Source organism: Microtus pennsylvanicus, chromosome 9, assembly GCF_037038515.1.
Source record: "Microtus pennsylvanicus isolate mMicPen1 chromosome 9, mMicPen1.hap1, whole genome shotgun sequence".
In the NCBI taxonomy this organism is placed as follows: domain Eukaryota; kingdom Metazoa; phylum Chordata; class Mammalia; order Rodentia; family Cricetidae; genus Microtus; species Microtus pennsylvanicus.
Genome location: NC_134587.1, coordinates 44,765,552 through 44,780,210, shown reverse-complemented (window position 1 = coordinate 44,780,210; position 14,659 = coordinate 44,765,552). Strand labels below are relative to the sequence as shown.

The window sequence follows — 14,659 nt, the reverse complement described above, 5'->3', positions numbered from 1 at the left end:
TTATCTTTGGCTACTTACTTGACAAGCCTGAATTAGCAATGTGAAAAGTCAGGGCTTTCTTTAAAACTGGCAATTGCTGTATGTCTAGCATGCATGAGTGTTGTAGGGTATTTGTACTCTATGTGAAGATGTATTTTCTGTGATTAGTGCAATAAAAAGCTGAATAGCCAATAGCTAGGTAGGAGTTATAGGCTGGGTTTATGGGCAGAGAGAACTCTGGGAAGAAGAAAAGAAGAGAAGCCAGGAGCCACAGAGAGGAAACAATAGGTACGAGATAGAAGAGCGGTCCATATGATAGAATGTAGATTAATATAAATGGGTTGAGTTATAAGAGCTAGTTGAGATAAGTCTAAGCTAAAGGCCGAGCTTTCCTAATTAATATGTTTCTGTGTCATTATTTAGAAGCTGGCTAGCAGGAAAAAGACATGCTACACATGAGGCTGTGGGTTCAGTGTTTCTCTGAAAATTCTAAATCTCGGTGGCAGGAATTGTAGCTCAATGAATGGAGTACTTGTCCAGCAATCACAAACCCTTGACTCTATCCATCCCCAGGACCACATAACCAGACCATGGGCACCATGCCTGTGATCCTAGCACTGGAGGCAGAGAGATCAGAGATCTAGGTCTTTCTCAGCCTCACAAGTTCAAGGACAGCCTGGTACTGTAATAGATAAATAGATAAAAAGAGGAGCTGGAGAGATGGTTAAGAGTATTTACAGCTCTTCCAGAGGGCCTGAGATGGTTTACTCCCATGTCAAGCAGCTCACAACTGCCTATAACTCTAAATTTGGGAGATTCGACCCTGTCTTCTGGCTTCCATGGATACCCATCACATGATGACATACATAGGCATACACATATACATGTTAATTTTTTTTTTTGGTGGGGGCAGTTCAAGTAAAGAATTCTCTGTGTATCCCTGGTTATCCTGGAACTTGCTCTCCAGGCTGACTTCGAACTCAGAGATCCACTTGCCTCTGCCTCCCAAGTGCTGGAATTAAAGACATTCACCACCACTGCCCGACTTAAGAATTTTTTTAAAATAAATAATAAATAAAATTCTCAGGCTAAGCACAATAGCAAATGTGTATAATTCCAACACTCAGCAAGCTGAGACAAGTTCAAGTCTTGCCTAGGCTACAAACTGAAACTCTACTGACGAGACAGAAGAGGGAAGGGAACAGAAATAAAAATTCTCAGTGAGATATATTGTTCTGCTTGACACTATAGAGATATAAAAATATATTGTATGTTCTAAGTATTTATAATTTCTGTTAATTATTCCTTAAGTAAAGTTAAATTAAAAATAAGTTAAAAAACAGGAAAAGAAAACAGAACAAAAGATTCTCAATTATAAAAACCATATTATAGCCGGGCGTAGTGGTACACACCTTAATCCCAGCACTTAGGAGGCAGAGGCCAGCCTGGTCTACAGAGCAAGTTTCAGGACAGGCTCCAAAGTTTACACAGAGAAACCCTGTTCCAAAACACCTAGATAGATAGATAGATAGATAGATAGATAGATAGATAGATAGATAGATAGATAGATATAGATAGATAAAAACATATTGTATTATGATCATTTTGTTAGGTGTCAAAAATGATGTTTGGCTGGACATGCACACCTGTGATTCCAGCACTTGGGAGGAAGAGTTAGGAGAGAGAGCTGGTCTCAAAAATAAGAATGTTTAATAAACCTTCTTCTTTATGTATTCAAACAAATGAAACAATGTTGCATTCTATCATTTTTTTTGCATGTGTGTGATTTTTATTTTTATTGACATGTATGGGTGTTTAGTCTGCATATTTATCTACCCACCATGTATATCTATGCACCATTGCATGTAATACCCATGGAGGCCAGAAACAGGTATTGGATCCCATGGAACCGGAGTTATCAGTGTAGATACTGGTAATCAATCCCTGGTCCTCTGCAAGAGTAGCCAGTACTCTTAACCACTGAGCAATCTCTGTTGTGGGATATTTATACTCTGTGTGAAGATATATTGCTGTGATTGATAAAAAGTTGACTGGCCAATAGCTAGGCAGGAGAGTATAGATGAGACTTCCAGGCAGCTAGAGAACTCTGAGAGGAAAAATGTGAGGTCACCAGATGCAGAGAAGGATGGATGGGCAGTATGGAGGTAAGGTAACAAGCCTTGTGGAAGAATACAGATTAAAAATACGGGTTAATTTAAGTTATAAGAACTACTTAGGGGGGGCTGGAGAGATAGCTCAGAGGTTAAGAGCACTGCCTGCTCTTCCAGAGGTCCTGAGTTCAATTCCCAGCAACCACATGGTGGCTCACAGCCATCTGTAATGAGATCTGGTGCCCCTTCTGGCCAGCAGGCATACAGACAGACAGAACACTGTATACATAATAAATAAATAAATCTTAAAAAAAAAAAAAAAAAAAAAGAAAGAACTACTTAGGGACAAGCCTGAGCTAAAACTGAGCTTTTATAATTAATTACTTGAGAGTTGGCAGCCCCGATGAGAAAGTACTACAATATTTGGCATCCAATGTGTGGTGTATCCACACAGACTGGAAGTCATGCCAGTTGGAGCTGCCACATTTTCTGCCTGGGCTCGCAGCCTCTCCAATGGCTCCTGTGGCTGCTGCTTGCAAAGATTCCAAAATGTGGGCTCAGCAACTTCCCAGAGCTGGATGATAAACACGGCTCCCACCAGTACCCACCAACCTGAGGCTTAGGCACCACGGATCCAAAACTGCACACAGGAGAGCCTAACTACCGCCAACAATTTAAGATTTGTCTCACACAGGCACTTAGTAAAGCCAGGTCCAGATCAGAAAACCTCTAAAAAGGTACACAGTATGCTTTAAAAGGTGCTTAGGTGCCGAAGAAAGCAAAGAAAATGAGTATTAACAGCCATAGAAAAAAACAGTTTAAAAACAATAAAGTCTCAGGCTGAGGAGATGGCTCAGTAGTTGGAAGCACTGGTTGCTCTTCCGGAGGACCCAGGTTCAAACTCCAGCACCCACATGGCGGCTCATAGCTGTCTTTTGCTCAGGTTTCATCCGGCATCCTCACACAGACATACTACATACAGGCAAAACACCAACGTGCATAAAATAAAAAAATAATTAAAAAATAAAGTTTTTAATATAAAAAAATTTAAAAGGCACATAAAGATGGGAAATACTTAGGGTGCCTGGATCCAGTATGGTGCTTCGTTGATTTTCAATTTTTTAAATGATAATTAAAAAAAAACAATATCTGCTAAGAGACAATTGAATTATGGAAGGGATTGCTGAATTAAACCAGCCTATATACTTTAGGGATGTCTTAACTTTAAAATGGAAGTCAAAAAATGTGTTGCTTTAGGAGAGGTTATGCCTTTATTTCCATAGGAAATGAAAACCTATGGATTCTTCAAAATTAATACAGATCACATCTGACAGGGGGAGACCTCCTGAGGATCTTAGCCACAGACATGAGGGAGGGAGACAGTAAAGACAGGTGATGTGCATGCTGATCCCTCCCCGTGGGAACAGCTCTGAGACTGGATGAGATATGGTAAATTTTGTTGGTCAAAGTCCTCATGACTGACTATATTACAGTTTGGAGATGCAGTCCAAACAGACTTAAAGCGTTGCCAGATGCCTTTTACCTACTCAAATAGAACAGAACATCATCTTTAGCTGACTTGTGCACACCACACACCCCATATTTGTGTTAATGCAGATATATGTCACCTTTAAAAGTTTGTGTGTTTTCAGAAAATAAGAACCAGAGACACTAAAAGTCAAGTAGCCCAGGTGATCCAGCCTCTAAAAATGCCTCTGCTACAATTTCTTCAAAATTCTGCATCCAGGACAACTTCAAAGCTGCTGGCTGGGATGGTCCAGCCTCACAGACTTCTCCAGCCAGGACTGCAGGTGAGCTCTCCACTGCCCCATCACACAGAGACTAAACAAAAAATAACACAGCTAGCTCTCCCAGGACATGACCATTATTTCAATTTTCTCAGGGTCCCCTAAAGATGCTGTCATTCCCAGACAACAGGAAGCAGTCTAGAGAACACGACACCTGCATTCTCAAGAGGGGGATTGGGTGGCTTTGGTCATTTGTTGGATTATGGATGCTTGTCATTATTTAAGGGACTTAGTTACAAGTTGTTATTGGTAATGGTCAGGAAAAAAGCTAAACAAAGGAAATTAGATACAGGATCTCCTATAAGAAAAAGGGAACTGCCGGGCCGTGGTGGCGCACGCCTTTAATCCCAGCATTTACCAAGGCGGAGGCAGGCGGATCTCTGGGAGTTCAAAGCCAGCCTGGTCTACAAGAGCTATTGAAGAATCTTTGTTGAATGGTCTACACACTGCTCTTGTCTGTGAATGATGAAGATATAGATTAGTCTGAAACTTGATGCTGCTGACAAGCCGGGAAAGCACTGTAGGAGGCAAGTTCCCCCAGGTACAACATGCCCTCCAGGCTGAAACCTTCCAGGATGGGAGGGGAGGCTCAGAAGGCACAAGAGGAAAACAAACACCACCAGGGGTCACTTATCAGTGACCCTATCCATCAGTATAAAGGTAAGTAAACAGCTGCTGGGGTGGAGACCCTGACCAGCCACACCGCCCAAAGAAGAACTGTCTGCTGGGTGGAGACCCTGACCAGCCACACTGCCCTAAGAACTGTCATCTGCCTGCAAGGCCTAGTAAAGCTGCAGAGAGCTCCTGGGCTTCAGCTTTTCAGTTGTCACCCATGATGGGTGGACTTTCTGGTGATACAGCTGCTTTAATTTTTTGTGTTTTTGGTTTGACACAAGGTTTCTCTGTGTAGCCCTGGCTGTCCTGGAATTTCCTCTGTAGACCAGGCTGGCCTTGAACTCTAATATCTGCCTCCTCTGCCTCCCAAGTGCTTGGATTTAAGATGTGCACCACTACCGTCTGGCTTTTCAGATGATTTTGCATTATCCCTATTCCTTGTAAGTAATCCCTCACCCACACTCCTGCTAAGTAATGTCAATAAAAACTCATTTATTCACCAAATTGGACTTTGGTGCAATCATCACTTTGGTCTGCTGTGGTTCCCTTCCCAGGGTGAGTAGAGATGTATGTGGAGCCTCTTCCCAGGAAGTCTGTCACAGAACATCACATTACACAATCTGCAAGAAGGAAGTACTATAGGGAAGATAGCTAACAATAATGGACTCTGAAGGAGAACGCACACACAGAATCAGAGAAGGCACAGACTCTGGCCCAGGAAGGAAGACTATCTCCCACTGGCAAGTGAAGGAATGTGCAGACACACCGGAGAAGGCTGGTACTGGCACATCCAAACTAAGGGATCAGGAAAAGAACAGCTTCTACCTATATCCTACAGAGGAGAAACTAGTCACTGAAATCAAGTATCTAGCTTCAAAGATAAGATTTTTAAAAACAGCCAGGCTGTGGTGCTCACCTTTAATCCCAGCAGTTGGGACGCAAAGACAGGAGGATCTCTGAGTTCAAGGCCAGCCTGGTCTACAGATCCAGTTTCAGGACAGCCTCCAAATCCAAAGCTAGAGAAAAACCCTGTCTGGGGGCAGGGGGGATTTAAAAATGTACTGACTGAGCCAGGAGTTCGAGGCCAGCCTGGTCTACAAGAGCTAGTTCCAGGACAGGAACCAAAAAGCTACAGAGAAACCCTGTCTCAAAAAATCAAAAAAAAAAAAAAAAAAAAGTACTGACTGGGCTGGCAAAGTACAGCTCTTGCTGCAAAAGCCTTGTGCTCAACACCTAGACCCCACAGTGGAAGAGAACTGACTCACAAAAATGTTTCCTACACCTACACACACACACAAAAAGAAGTTTGCTTTTTTTTTTTTTTTTTTGGTTTTTCGAGACAGGGTTTCTCTGTGGTTTTGGAGCCTGTCCTGGAACTAGCCCTTGTAGACCAGACTGGTCTCGAACTCACAGAGATCCGCCTGCCTCTGCCTCCCGAGTGCTGGGATTAAAGGCGTGCGCCACCACCGCCCGGCTGAAGTTTGCTTTTTTTAAAAAAATATATTGATGAGCCAACAAGACGGCTCAGTAGGTAAATGTGCCTATCACTAAACCTGATGAATTGAATCCCCAAAACCCTCCCGCATGGTGAAAGGAAGAAACTGATTCTGACAAGTTGTCCCCTGACCTCCACATGCACTCCTTAGCAAACAGACACCCACATGTATACAATAAACAAATAAATGTAAAAATAAGCAAACATATAGGCCATTAATCTAAAGTTCAAGGAGACAACACAGAATTTCATTCCTAAGAGGCAGAGGACCAGCAGGTGGCTCAGTGGGCAAAAACACTTGCCACACAAGCCTGGAGACCTGACTTTGTCAACCCTGGAATTCACATTAAGATGGAAGGAGAGAACCAACTTTCCAGAGTTGTCCTTTGACCTGCACACACACACCATAGCACACACACTATAATAAAATAGTAAATAACAACAGAAGAAATGGCTCAGTTAAGAGCAATTACTGCTCTTGCAGAGGACCTGGATTTAGTTTCCAACAACCACATAAAGCAAATCACAACTTGTTGAGATAATCTGATAATCTTTTTGTACATTGTATAAAGATGTGTATTTGTCCTTCCTCACCTGCCCAAGGCACGTTATGATCAGTTTAATAAAAAGCTAAATAGCTAGGCAGGAGAGGATAGGTGGAACTTCTGGAGAGAAATAGGAAGAACTGGAGGTGCAGGTGAATTGCCAGTCAGATGTGGAGGAAGTCAGACATACTGTACTGAGGAGAGGTAACAAGCCAAATGGCAGAATGTAGATTAATATAAATCGGTTAAGTTTTAAGAGCCAAGCTTTCATAATTAATAAAAAGCCTCAGGCGCACACCTTTAATCCCAGCACTTGGGAGGCAGAGGCAGGCAGATCTCTGTGAGTTCGAGACCAGCCTGGTCTACAAGAGCTAGTTCCAGTACAGGCTCCAAAGCTACAAAGAAACCCTGTCTCAAAAAAACAAAATAAATAAATAAATAAATATTAAAAAAAGCCAAGCTGGAGAGCTGGCTCAGAGGTTAAGAGCACTGACTAACTATTCTTCCAGAGGTCCTGAGTTCAATTCCCAGCAACCACATGGTGGCTCACTAACATCTATAATGAGATCTGGTGCCCTCTTCTGGTCTGTAGACACACATGCAGACAGAACACTATATACATAATAAATAAATAAATAAATCTTTTAAAAAAATTTAAAAAGCCTCCATATCACTATTCAGGAGCTGGCAGTCCATAAACAGTCCAGAGTTATATTTGGCACAACAACAACTGCCTGGAACTCCAGTTCTAGATGAATCAATGCCTTCTTCAGCCTCTGTGGGCTATCACACCTGGTGCACAAAAACTTAGGCTGCATTTGGCTGCTCTTAGAGAACCCAGGTTAAATTCCCAGTCACCATAAAGTGACTCACAACTTTTTGTAATTCCAATTCCAGGGCACTACACAGAGTGATGCACAGACAAACATGTAGGCAAATGGTCGTAGAAACAATAAATAAAATGCCCAAGAAAAAATGTTTAAAGAAAACTTTTGGATGAAACACAAAGAATAATGAGAGTCTAACTGGAGAACGCTGAGCCAGCCAAGTTACTCTAATGAAAACAGTCCCTTTGAGAAAGTTAAACTGTACATAAAGAAATGCAGCTGCGTCTACCTGACTCCAGAGGAGCTGCACAGTTCTCTTGTAAGCTAGGAATGAGCTTAGCAGCAATAGCTTTTAACTTAAAAAAAAAAAAAGTATTTATAGTGTTCTGCCTGCATGCATGCCTGTACGTCAGAGGGGGGCACCAGATCTCATTATAGATGGCTGTTGAGTCACCATGTGGTTACTGGGAATTGAACCCAGGACCTCTGGAAGAGCAGTCAGCACTCTTAATTAATCTCTGCGCCATCTCTTGAGCCCCAGCTTTTAACTTTTTTGAGAGAGTTTTACTGTTTAGCTCTAGCCCGTCTTTGCTGGGATTAAATGTGTGCATCACCACACTGGGCCCAGCAATAGTAGTAGTGACGGCTTTTCAAACAGTGGCTTGCTTTACTTTCGTCACACACTTGCACCGCTCAGACTTCCACAAACACAAGAGACTCAAAACGCCAATATTCAAACCAACTTTCTGCCGAATTCTGAGCGACTGTCATAAGCTCCTGAGTGGTTGCCCAGGGCCACGTTCTCCGCACACACCTGCAGCTGCAGCAGCAGAAAGGCTGCGGCAGGCGGGTTACAGTGCCAGACCAGGTCTAGGTCACACACAGAACACAGGCTGCACTCACTTCAGTAAGCCTCTAAAACAACAGCACAGCACTGAGATGGCTCCATAAGGCACCTCCAGTGCAAACGACTCAGATCCCCAGCACCACATGAAAACCAGACAGGGGTGAGAGCCCAGTAATCCTAATGCTCACAAGGAGACCGGGGAAGCCGAGTCTAAAATGGCTTGCTAGACAAGCTGAAGCAGCAGGCTCCAGATCCAGGAGACTCTGCCTCGGTAAAACAGATCTAAGAAAGACACCCAACAGCCTCCACAGGCACACACCTGCACACACAAAAGATTCAAAGAGTCCCACTTGGAAAAGCTGGAGCTTAAAATGGAAAGGTGACTTCTAAGGTCAACTCCAAAACAATAAGCAGAAGGAACAGAAGGGACGTTTCCCTGAGCCAGATTCAGGCTTTCAAAGAGAGACCAATATTCCCAACGGCTAGGGAGAGTGCTTTCCAAAGCTAAAAGTTACTCTCCTAACACCACTAGGCGTCCCCAGGCTGTGGCTCGGTAGTAGAGTGCTTGCCTAGCATTCCTGAGGCCCTGGGTGTGATCTCCTAGAACCCCAAAATAAAAATAAATACCCTAGGATCAGTCAAAGTCCGTCCTCAAGGAAGGGTTTGGTATGTTCCTCAACATGCTGAAAGTCTGTCCGCAAGCCAAAATTTTCCTTTCCTTTCCTTGGAAAAAAAATCATTTTTTCCAAGTTTCATACAAGTATATACCCATAGCTGTGGCTACAAGGGCTAGGACGAAACAGCAGAGGGAAGGAAAGGAAAATGGCCCTCCCAAGGATCGCATCTTCTCCAGAGGACTCTGCAAAGGAAATCTTACCACTGGAAGGCCAAGAGGCTGATGGAGAGAAAGACAATGTGGGAGACGTTTACATGGTTGTCTGCGTGTTTAAGAGTTCCTCGGAAACAAGACCAAATAAAGCTAGCAGAGTCAGTTCCAGGTGAGAACTTTAAGTTTTAGGAGTGGGCCGGGTGGTGGTGGCGCACGCCTTTAATCCCAGCACTTGGGAGGCAGAGGCAGGCGGATTTCTGTGAGTTCGAGACCAGCCTGGTCTACAAGAGCTAGTTCCAGGACAGGCTCCAAAACCACAGAGAAACCCTGTCTCGAAAAACCAGAAAAAAAAAAAAGTTTTAGGAGTGGGTTGTCTCGTCTACAATGTGGAAGATGTACCGAGCACAGAGGCCTGGTTATGGTTTTAGTCTGATAGCCTTGCATCCGAATCCTCCTGAGGATTATCACGAGGGGCAGACGGGAACTACCTTTTGAATCGGACTTCTGTGTCGTGTGTAACAGGAGGCGCCTGTCGCCTACTTGTGAGGGATGAATGAGATAAGGCATGCAAGGCACTTTCCCAGGATCTGGCGCTAGTAAGCGCTCTTTAAAGAAAGACAAGCAAGGCTCGTAATTCACGTCCGTAATTTCCGCACTAAGAAGGCAAAGGCAAGAGGATAGGAGTTCAAGGCCTGCCCATGGTACAAGAGACCTAGCCTCAAAACAAAACAAGCACTCCTAAGTGAGCTTGTTTGCTAACAATTCATCTTGTGTCCGAAGGCTGGCACAGCACCCGGAATCGCTTGGAAGATAAAGGCATGTCTGCTGATTTAATCAATACCGGCATCAGCCAAAAATAAAAGAAGGCGGGAACTAAGGATGCCCGCGGGAAGAACCCGCGGCGTGGGCAAGGCACACCAGAGGCGGGGCTGGGCGCGGGGACACTACGGCGGGGCCCGGGAGTGGGGGTGTCTTCCAGGCGACCCCGAGATGTCCAGCAGTGCTACGGGGAGCGTGGTGGAGGAAGCGCGGGAGCGTGGGAAGACATGAGGCATAGAAATCGCGGAAAGGGAAGGGAGAGCGATCGGCCCGCTCCAGAAGTGTCTTCAGCCCCGCGAGAGGGAACGGTTTGGACCTAACTGCCGCCCCGGCGGGTGTCCGTCCACCCAGCCTGGGCTCGTTTCCTCCACTGCCGCCAAATCCCGTTCCCAACTCCCGCCCTGCGCCCACCCTGCACCGCACGGCCACCCCCGCCGCCGCCGCGCCCCACTCCGCACCTCACACACGGCCCACCGGCGGCAGCCGCCATCTTCGCGCGCGCGTCCCAGCCCCGCCCCCATACGCCAGGCCCACGTGACCGCGCACCGTCCGACGAGGGGCGGTGCTTTTCGTCACGTGACTGCGGGACGGGCCCAGGATGGGACTGTCAAGATGGCGCTGCCCATGGCTGAGTGGTGTCCGCGGTGGAGGCAGTGGAACCTGTGAGAGGTGAAGAGTGCAAACGTCTGCTACACCGTAGGTTGGAAGCGGTGGAGGGTGACTGGGCGCCGGCTCCCAGGCCTCACTGTGGCCCGTAGTGGAGCACCCTTTTGGAAGCTGGAGAAGGTTGCTGGCTGGGTGAAGTTGCTGCCCTCTGCTTGGCTGCTTGAGGGCCTCAGAGGCCAAGGCGTCCCTAGTCACCAAGGTTCCCCAAGAGCCCCAGACCTAGAGACATGACCCGACAGTGCCCTCCCCCAGTCCCGGAGACTGGGTTTCCGCTGAGCGGGTCGGTCCTGGCGGAGGCTGCAGTGGTGTTCGCAGTGGTGCTGAGCATCCACGCTGTGGTGTGGGACCGATACTCATGGTGCGCCGTGGCCCTCGCAGTGCAGGCCTTCTACGTCCAGTACAAGTGGGACCGGCTGCTCCAGCAGGGGAATGCCGTTTTCCAGTTCCGAATGTCCGCGAACAGTGGCTTACTGCCGGCCTCCATGGTCATGCCCTTGTTTGGGCTGGTCATGAAGGAGCGCTGCCAAACTGCGGGGAACCCGTACTTCGAGCGTTTCGGCATTGTGGTTGCAGCCACTGGCATGGCAGTGGCCCTCTTCTCCTCTGTGTTGGCCCTGGGCATCACTCGCCCTGTGCCCACCAATACTTGTGCCATCTCGGGTTTAGCCGGAGGCATTATCATTTATATTATGAAGCACTCCCTCAGTGTGGGCGAGGTGATCGAGGTCCTGGAAGTCCTGCTGATATTTGTTTATCTCAACATGATCCTGCTGTACCTGCTGCCCCGGTGCTTCACTCCTGGAGAGGCACTGCTGGTACTGGGTGCCATTAGCTTTGTCCTCAACCAACTCATCAAGCGCTCTCTGACTGAAAGCCAAGGGGACCCAGTGGACTTCTTCCTGTTGGTGGTGGTGGTAGGGATGGTGCTCATGGGTGTCTTCTTCAGCACCCTCTTTGTCTTCATGGACTCAGGCACTTGGGCCTCTTCCATCTTCTTCCACCTCATGACCTGTGTGCTAGGCCTTGGTGTGGTTCTGCCCTGGCTGCACTGGCTCATTCGTAAGAACCCTCTGCTCTGGCTTCTTCAGTTCCTCTTCTACACAGAAACTCGCATCTACCTCCTAGCGTATTGGTCTTTGCTGGCCACCATGGCCTGCCTGGTGGTGCTGTACCAGAATGCCAAGCGATCATCTTCTGAGTCCAAGAAGCACAGGGCTCCTACCATTACCAGAAAGTATTTTCACTTCATTGTGGTAGCCACTTACGTCCCAGGGATCGTCTTTGACCGGCCACTGCTGTATGTGGCTGCCACTATATGTCTGGCAGTCTTCATCTTCCTGGAGTATGTGCGCTATTTCCGAATCAAGCCCTTGGGTCACACTCTGCGGAGCCTTCTGTCCCTCTTCCTGGATGAACGAGACAGTGGACCCCTTATCCTAACACACATCTATCTGCTTCTGGGCATGTCTCTTCCCATTTGGCTGATTCCCAGGCCCTGTGCACAAAAGGACAGCCTGGGAGGAGCAAGAGCCCTGGTCCCCTATGCTGGAGTCCTGGCTGTGGGTGTGGGTGATACTGTGGCCTCCATATTTGGCAGCACCATGGGAGAAATCCGCTGGCCTGGGACTAAGAAAACATTCGAGGGGACTATGACGTCTATATTTGCACAGATCATCTCTGTAGCTCTGATCTTAATCTTTGACAGTGGAGTAGACCTGAACTACAGTTATGCTTGGATTTTGGGGTCCATCAGTGCCGTGTCCCTCCTGGAAGCATACACTACTCAGATAGACAATCTCCTTTTGCCTCTCTACCTACTGATCTTGCTGATGGCCTAGTGGTGGTAGCAGCTGGGGTGGTGGAAACAGGGAGAAACAATGAATGGTCCTCACAGCAGCTAGCCACTTGAATGCCAAGAACCTAAGGGTGAAAAGCAGATTTGGTTTTTGTTTTGTTTTTTTTTTTCAATTGATTCAGACTTAAAATAAACAAGCAAAGCTCTCTTGGTTTTATTTTGCTGATAATTAGAATGCAAAAAGGCTTAAAGGCATACACCCATTCAGGGAAGTTGAATATGCTGCAAAGCCCCCATCTTGTAGTCTGGGGAGGGCATTGTTGGAGTGGACCCTGAAGGCAGCAGAACAGAAAGCCTAATGCTTAGGTGTCAGGTGTCCAACACATCTGGTCAGAATTCTTGGCCATTCAGCCCTAGGTGAGTCTGAGCCTCAATTCTTCTACCTGTAAGATGGGAACAATGGATACTATTCTCTACTAAAAAGAGGTATATGAGGTATCCAAAGTATTCTGTCTGGGGGCCAGCAAGATGGCTCAGTGGATAAAGGTACTTGCAACACAGGGCTGAGGACCTGAGATCAGTCCCTAGAACCTACATAAAGGTGAAAGGGGAGCACTGCTTCCCCAGAGTTGCCCTCTGACCTCCACATGTGTGCTGGCCCATGCATGCCTCCACGGATGTCACATACTTTTAAAATATTCAGCCTGTGACCCACCTATGACCAGAAATCAGTTAGGGAAGTGTCACTATTGCCCAAGAGTAAACTTGCCTCAGAAAAAAAAACAGGCAAGATAGGAGGAAGATAGGTTGTACTTGGAAGCAGGAGTGACCTTTCATCTCCTGGCTTCACTCAGAGGAAAACCCAAGAGCAAAGAGCTGAATACGCAGTGTCTCCTGCTTGGACTAGGAAGAACCGAAGAGAGCCATAGCCAACTTGTGTGCATAGAAAGGCTGACGAAAGGTCCCACCCTGCCTCTGCTGCCTAGAGGAGAGGAACTGATATCTAGAAGGATGAACCCAACAATCCTTACACTCCAGACCTGTCCAAACCTGGATCCATCTCTTCTGGTGCAGAGTCCAGATCCACAGAGGCTGGGAAGTCTCTGCAGAATTCCTAACAGTTCCTTTGTAGGTATGGGTGCAGGCTGTCTCATTCCATACCTGAGTCTCCATGTTTCCCAGGGTTTGCACAGAGCCTGACCCTGTGGCAAGAACTTGGTAGACACTGACTAAAATGGGCAGTTGCCATCAGAAGATAACAGCAGGATTCCCAAGGCCTTCCCCCAGCGTGGCAAGAGGAGGGAGACAAGGCCAGAACCTAGAAATGGGACTCCAGCAAGCTGAAGTCTCTTCCTGGGAATCACAGCCAAGCCCTTTCCCTTAGAGCACTAGGCCATTCCTCTGAAGCCAATGGGAAGTACTAGCCCTATCTTCATTCTCTCTCTTCTGTGTCAAAGGAGGTAGCCCAAAGTTGGAGAAAGGGCATCAGCTTGTTCACCAACTCCCTGGCTGGCCTTGCAAGCATTCTGCTGGGCTTTCCAGTTGGTAGAGGACTAGACCCAGCTACCAACGTGGCTGCCAAGGCCACGATGAATGAGAATATAGGACTGTGCCGAGCCTCTCAAATAGCGAGAGAGAGAGAGAGAGAGAGAGAGAGAGAGAGAGAGAGAGAGAGAGAGAGAGAGAGGAGAGGAGAGGGAGGGAGGGAGGCAAGTTTACAATCCTGGTGTTCAGGAGTAGAAGCTGGAGGATCACAAGTTTAAGGTTATTTTGAGCTACAAAATAAGGTCAGGGTTGGCTTGGGCTACGTGAAAAGCTGTCTCAATATTATATAGAGGATAGAGTCTTACATAGCTTTTGCTGGCCTGGAATTTGCTAATAAGCTAGCCTCCAACTCCTGTCTGCTGTGCCTCCCCTCTAGGATCAAAGGCATGCACCATGATACCCTGCTCAAAATACTCCTCATAAAAGGTGTTAAGCTAGCTCAGTGGATAAAAGTACTGGTCCCATGTTAGAGCTGGAGAGATGGCTTAGCTGCTAAGACAGTTGCCAGAACCCAGCTGGCAGCAAACAATACCCTGGAATACCCAGTTCCAGAGGGACTGACACCCTCTTTAGACACTGAGCACATATCTGATGCACAGGCATGCATGCAGGCAAAAACACTTATCCAAAAGAAAAAAAGAAAGAAAAGAAGTCTTCAAGCCAGATGGTGGTGTTGCATGCCTTTAAATTTAGAACTCAGGAGGTAGAGGCCGGTAGATCTCTGAGCTTGAGGTCTACAGAGTGAGCTCCAGGACAACCAAGGGTACACAAACCATCA

At 46.8% G+C, this 14,659-nt stretch overlaps 2 protein-coding genes across 3 annotated transcripts in view; one reads left to right on the top strand and one right to left on the bottom strand.

Moving 5' to 3' along the window:
* Nup188 (nucleoporin 188) overlaps positions 1–10,388 on the bottom strand; it is a 53,290-nt gene extending 42,902 nt beyond the window's left edge. Inside the window, exon 1 of one of the 2 annotated variants that reach the window (XM_075985704.1) lies at positions 10,334–10,388. In XM_075985704.1, the coding sequence (XP_075841819.1) occupies positions 10,334–10,365 (32 nt within the window). In that variant the 5' untranslated portion in view covers positions 10,366–10,388. The remainder of the gene's footprint in view (positions 1–10,333) is intronic. The other variant, XM_075985705.1, reaches the window with a different exon arrangement.
* Positions 10,389–10,455: 67 nt separating this feature from the next.
* On the top strand, positions 10,456–12,549 carry Dolk (dolichol kinase). The gene has a single exon (XM_075985702.1). The coding sequence runs from the start codon at positions 10,769–10,771 to the stop codon at positions 12,377–12,379; it is 1,611 nt and encodes a 536-aa protein (XP_075841817.1). The 5' UTR covers positions 10,456–10,768; the 3' UTR covers positions 12,380–12,549.
* Positions 12,550–14,659: the final 2,110 nt, after the last annotated feature.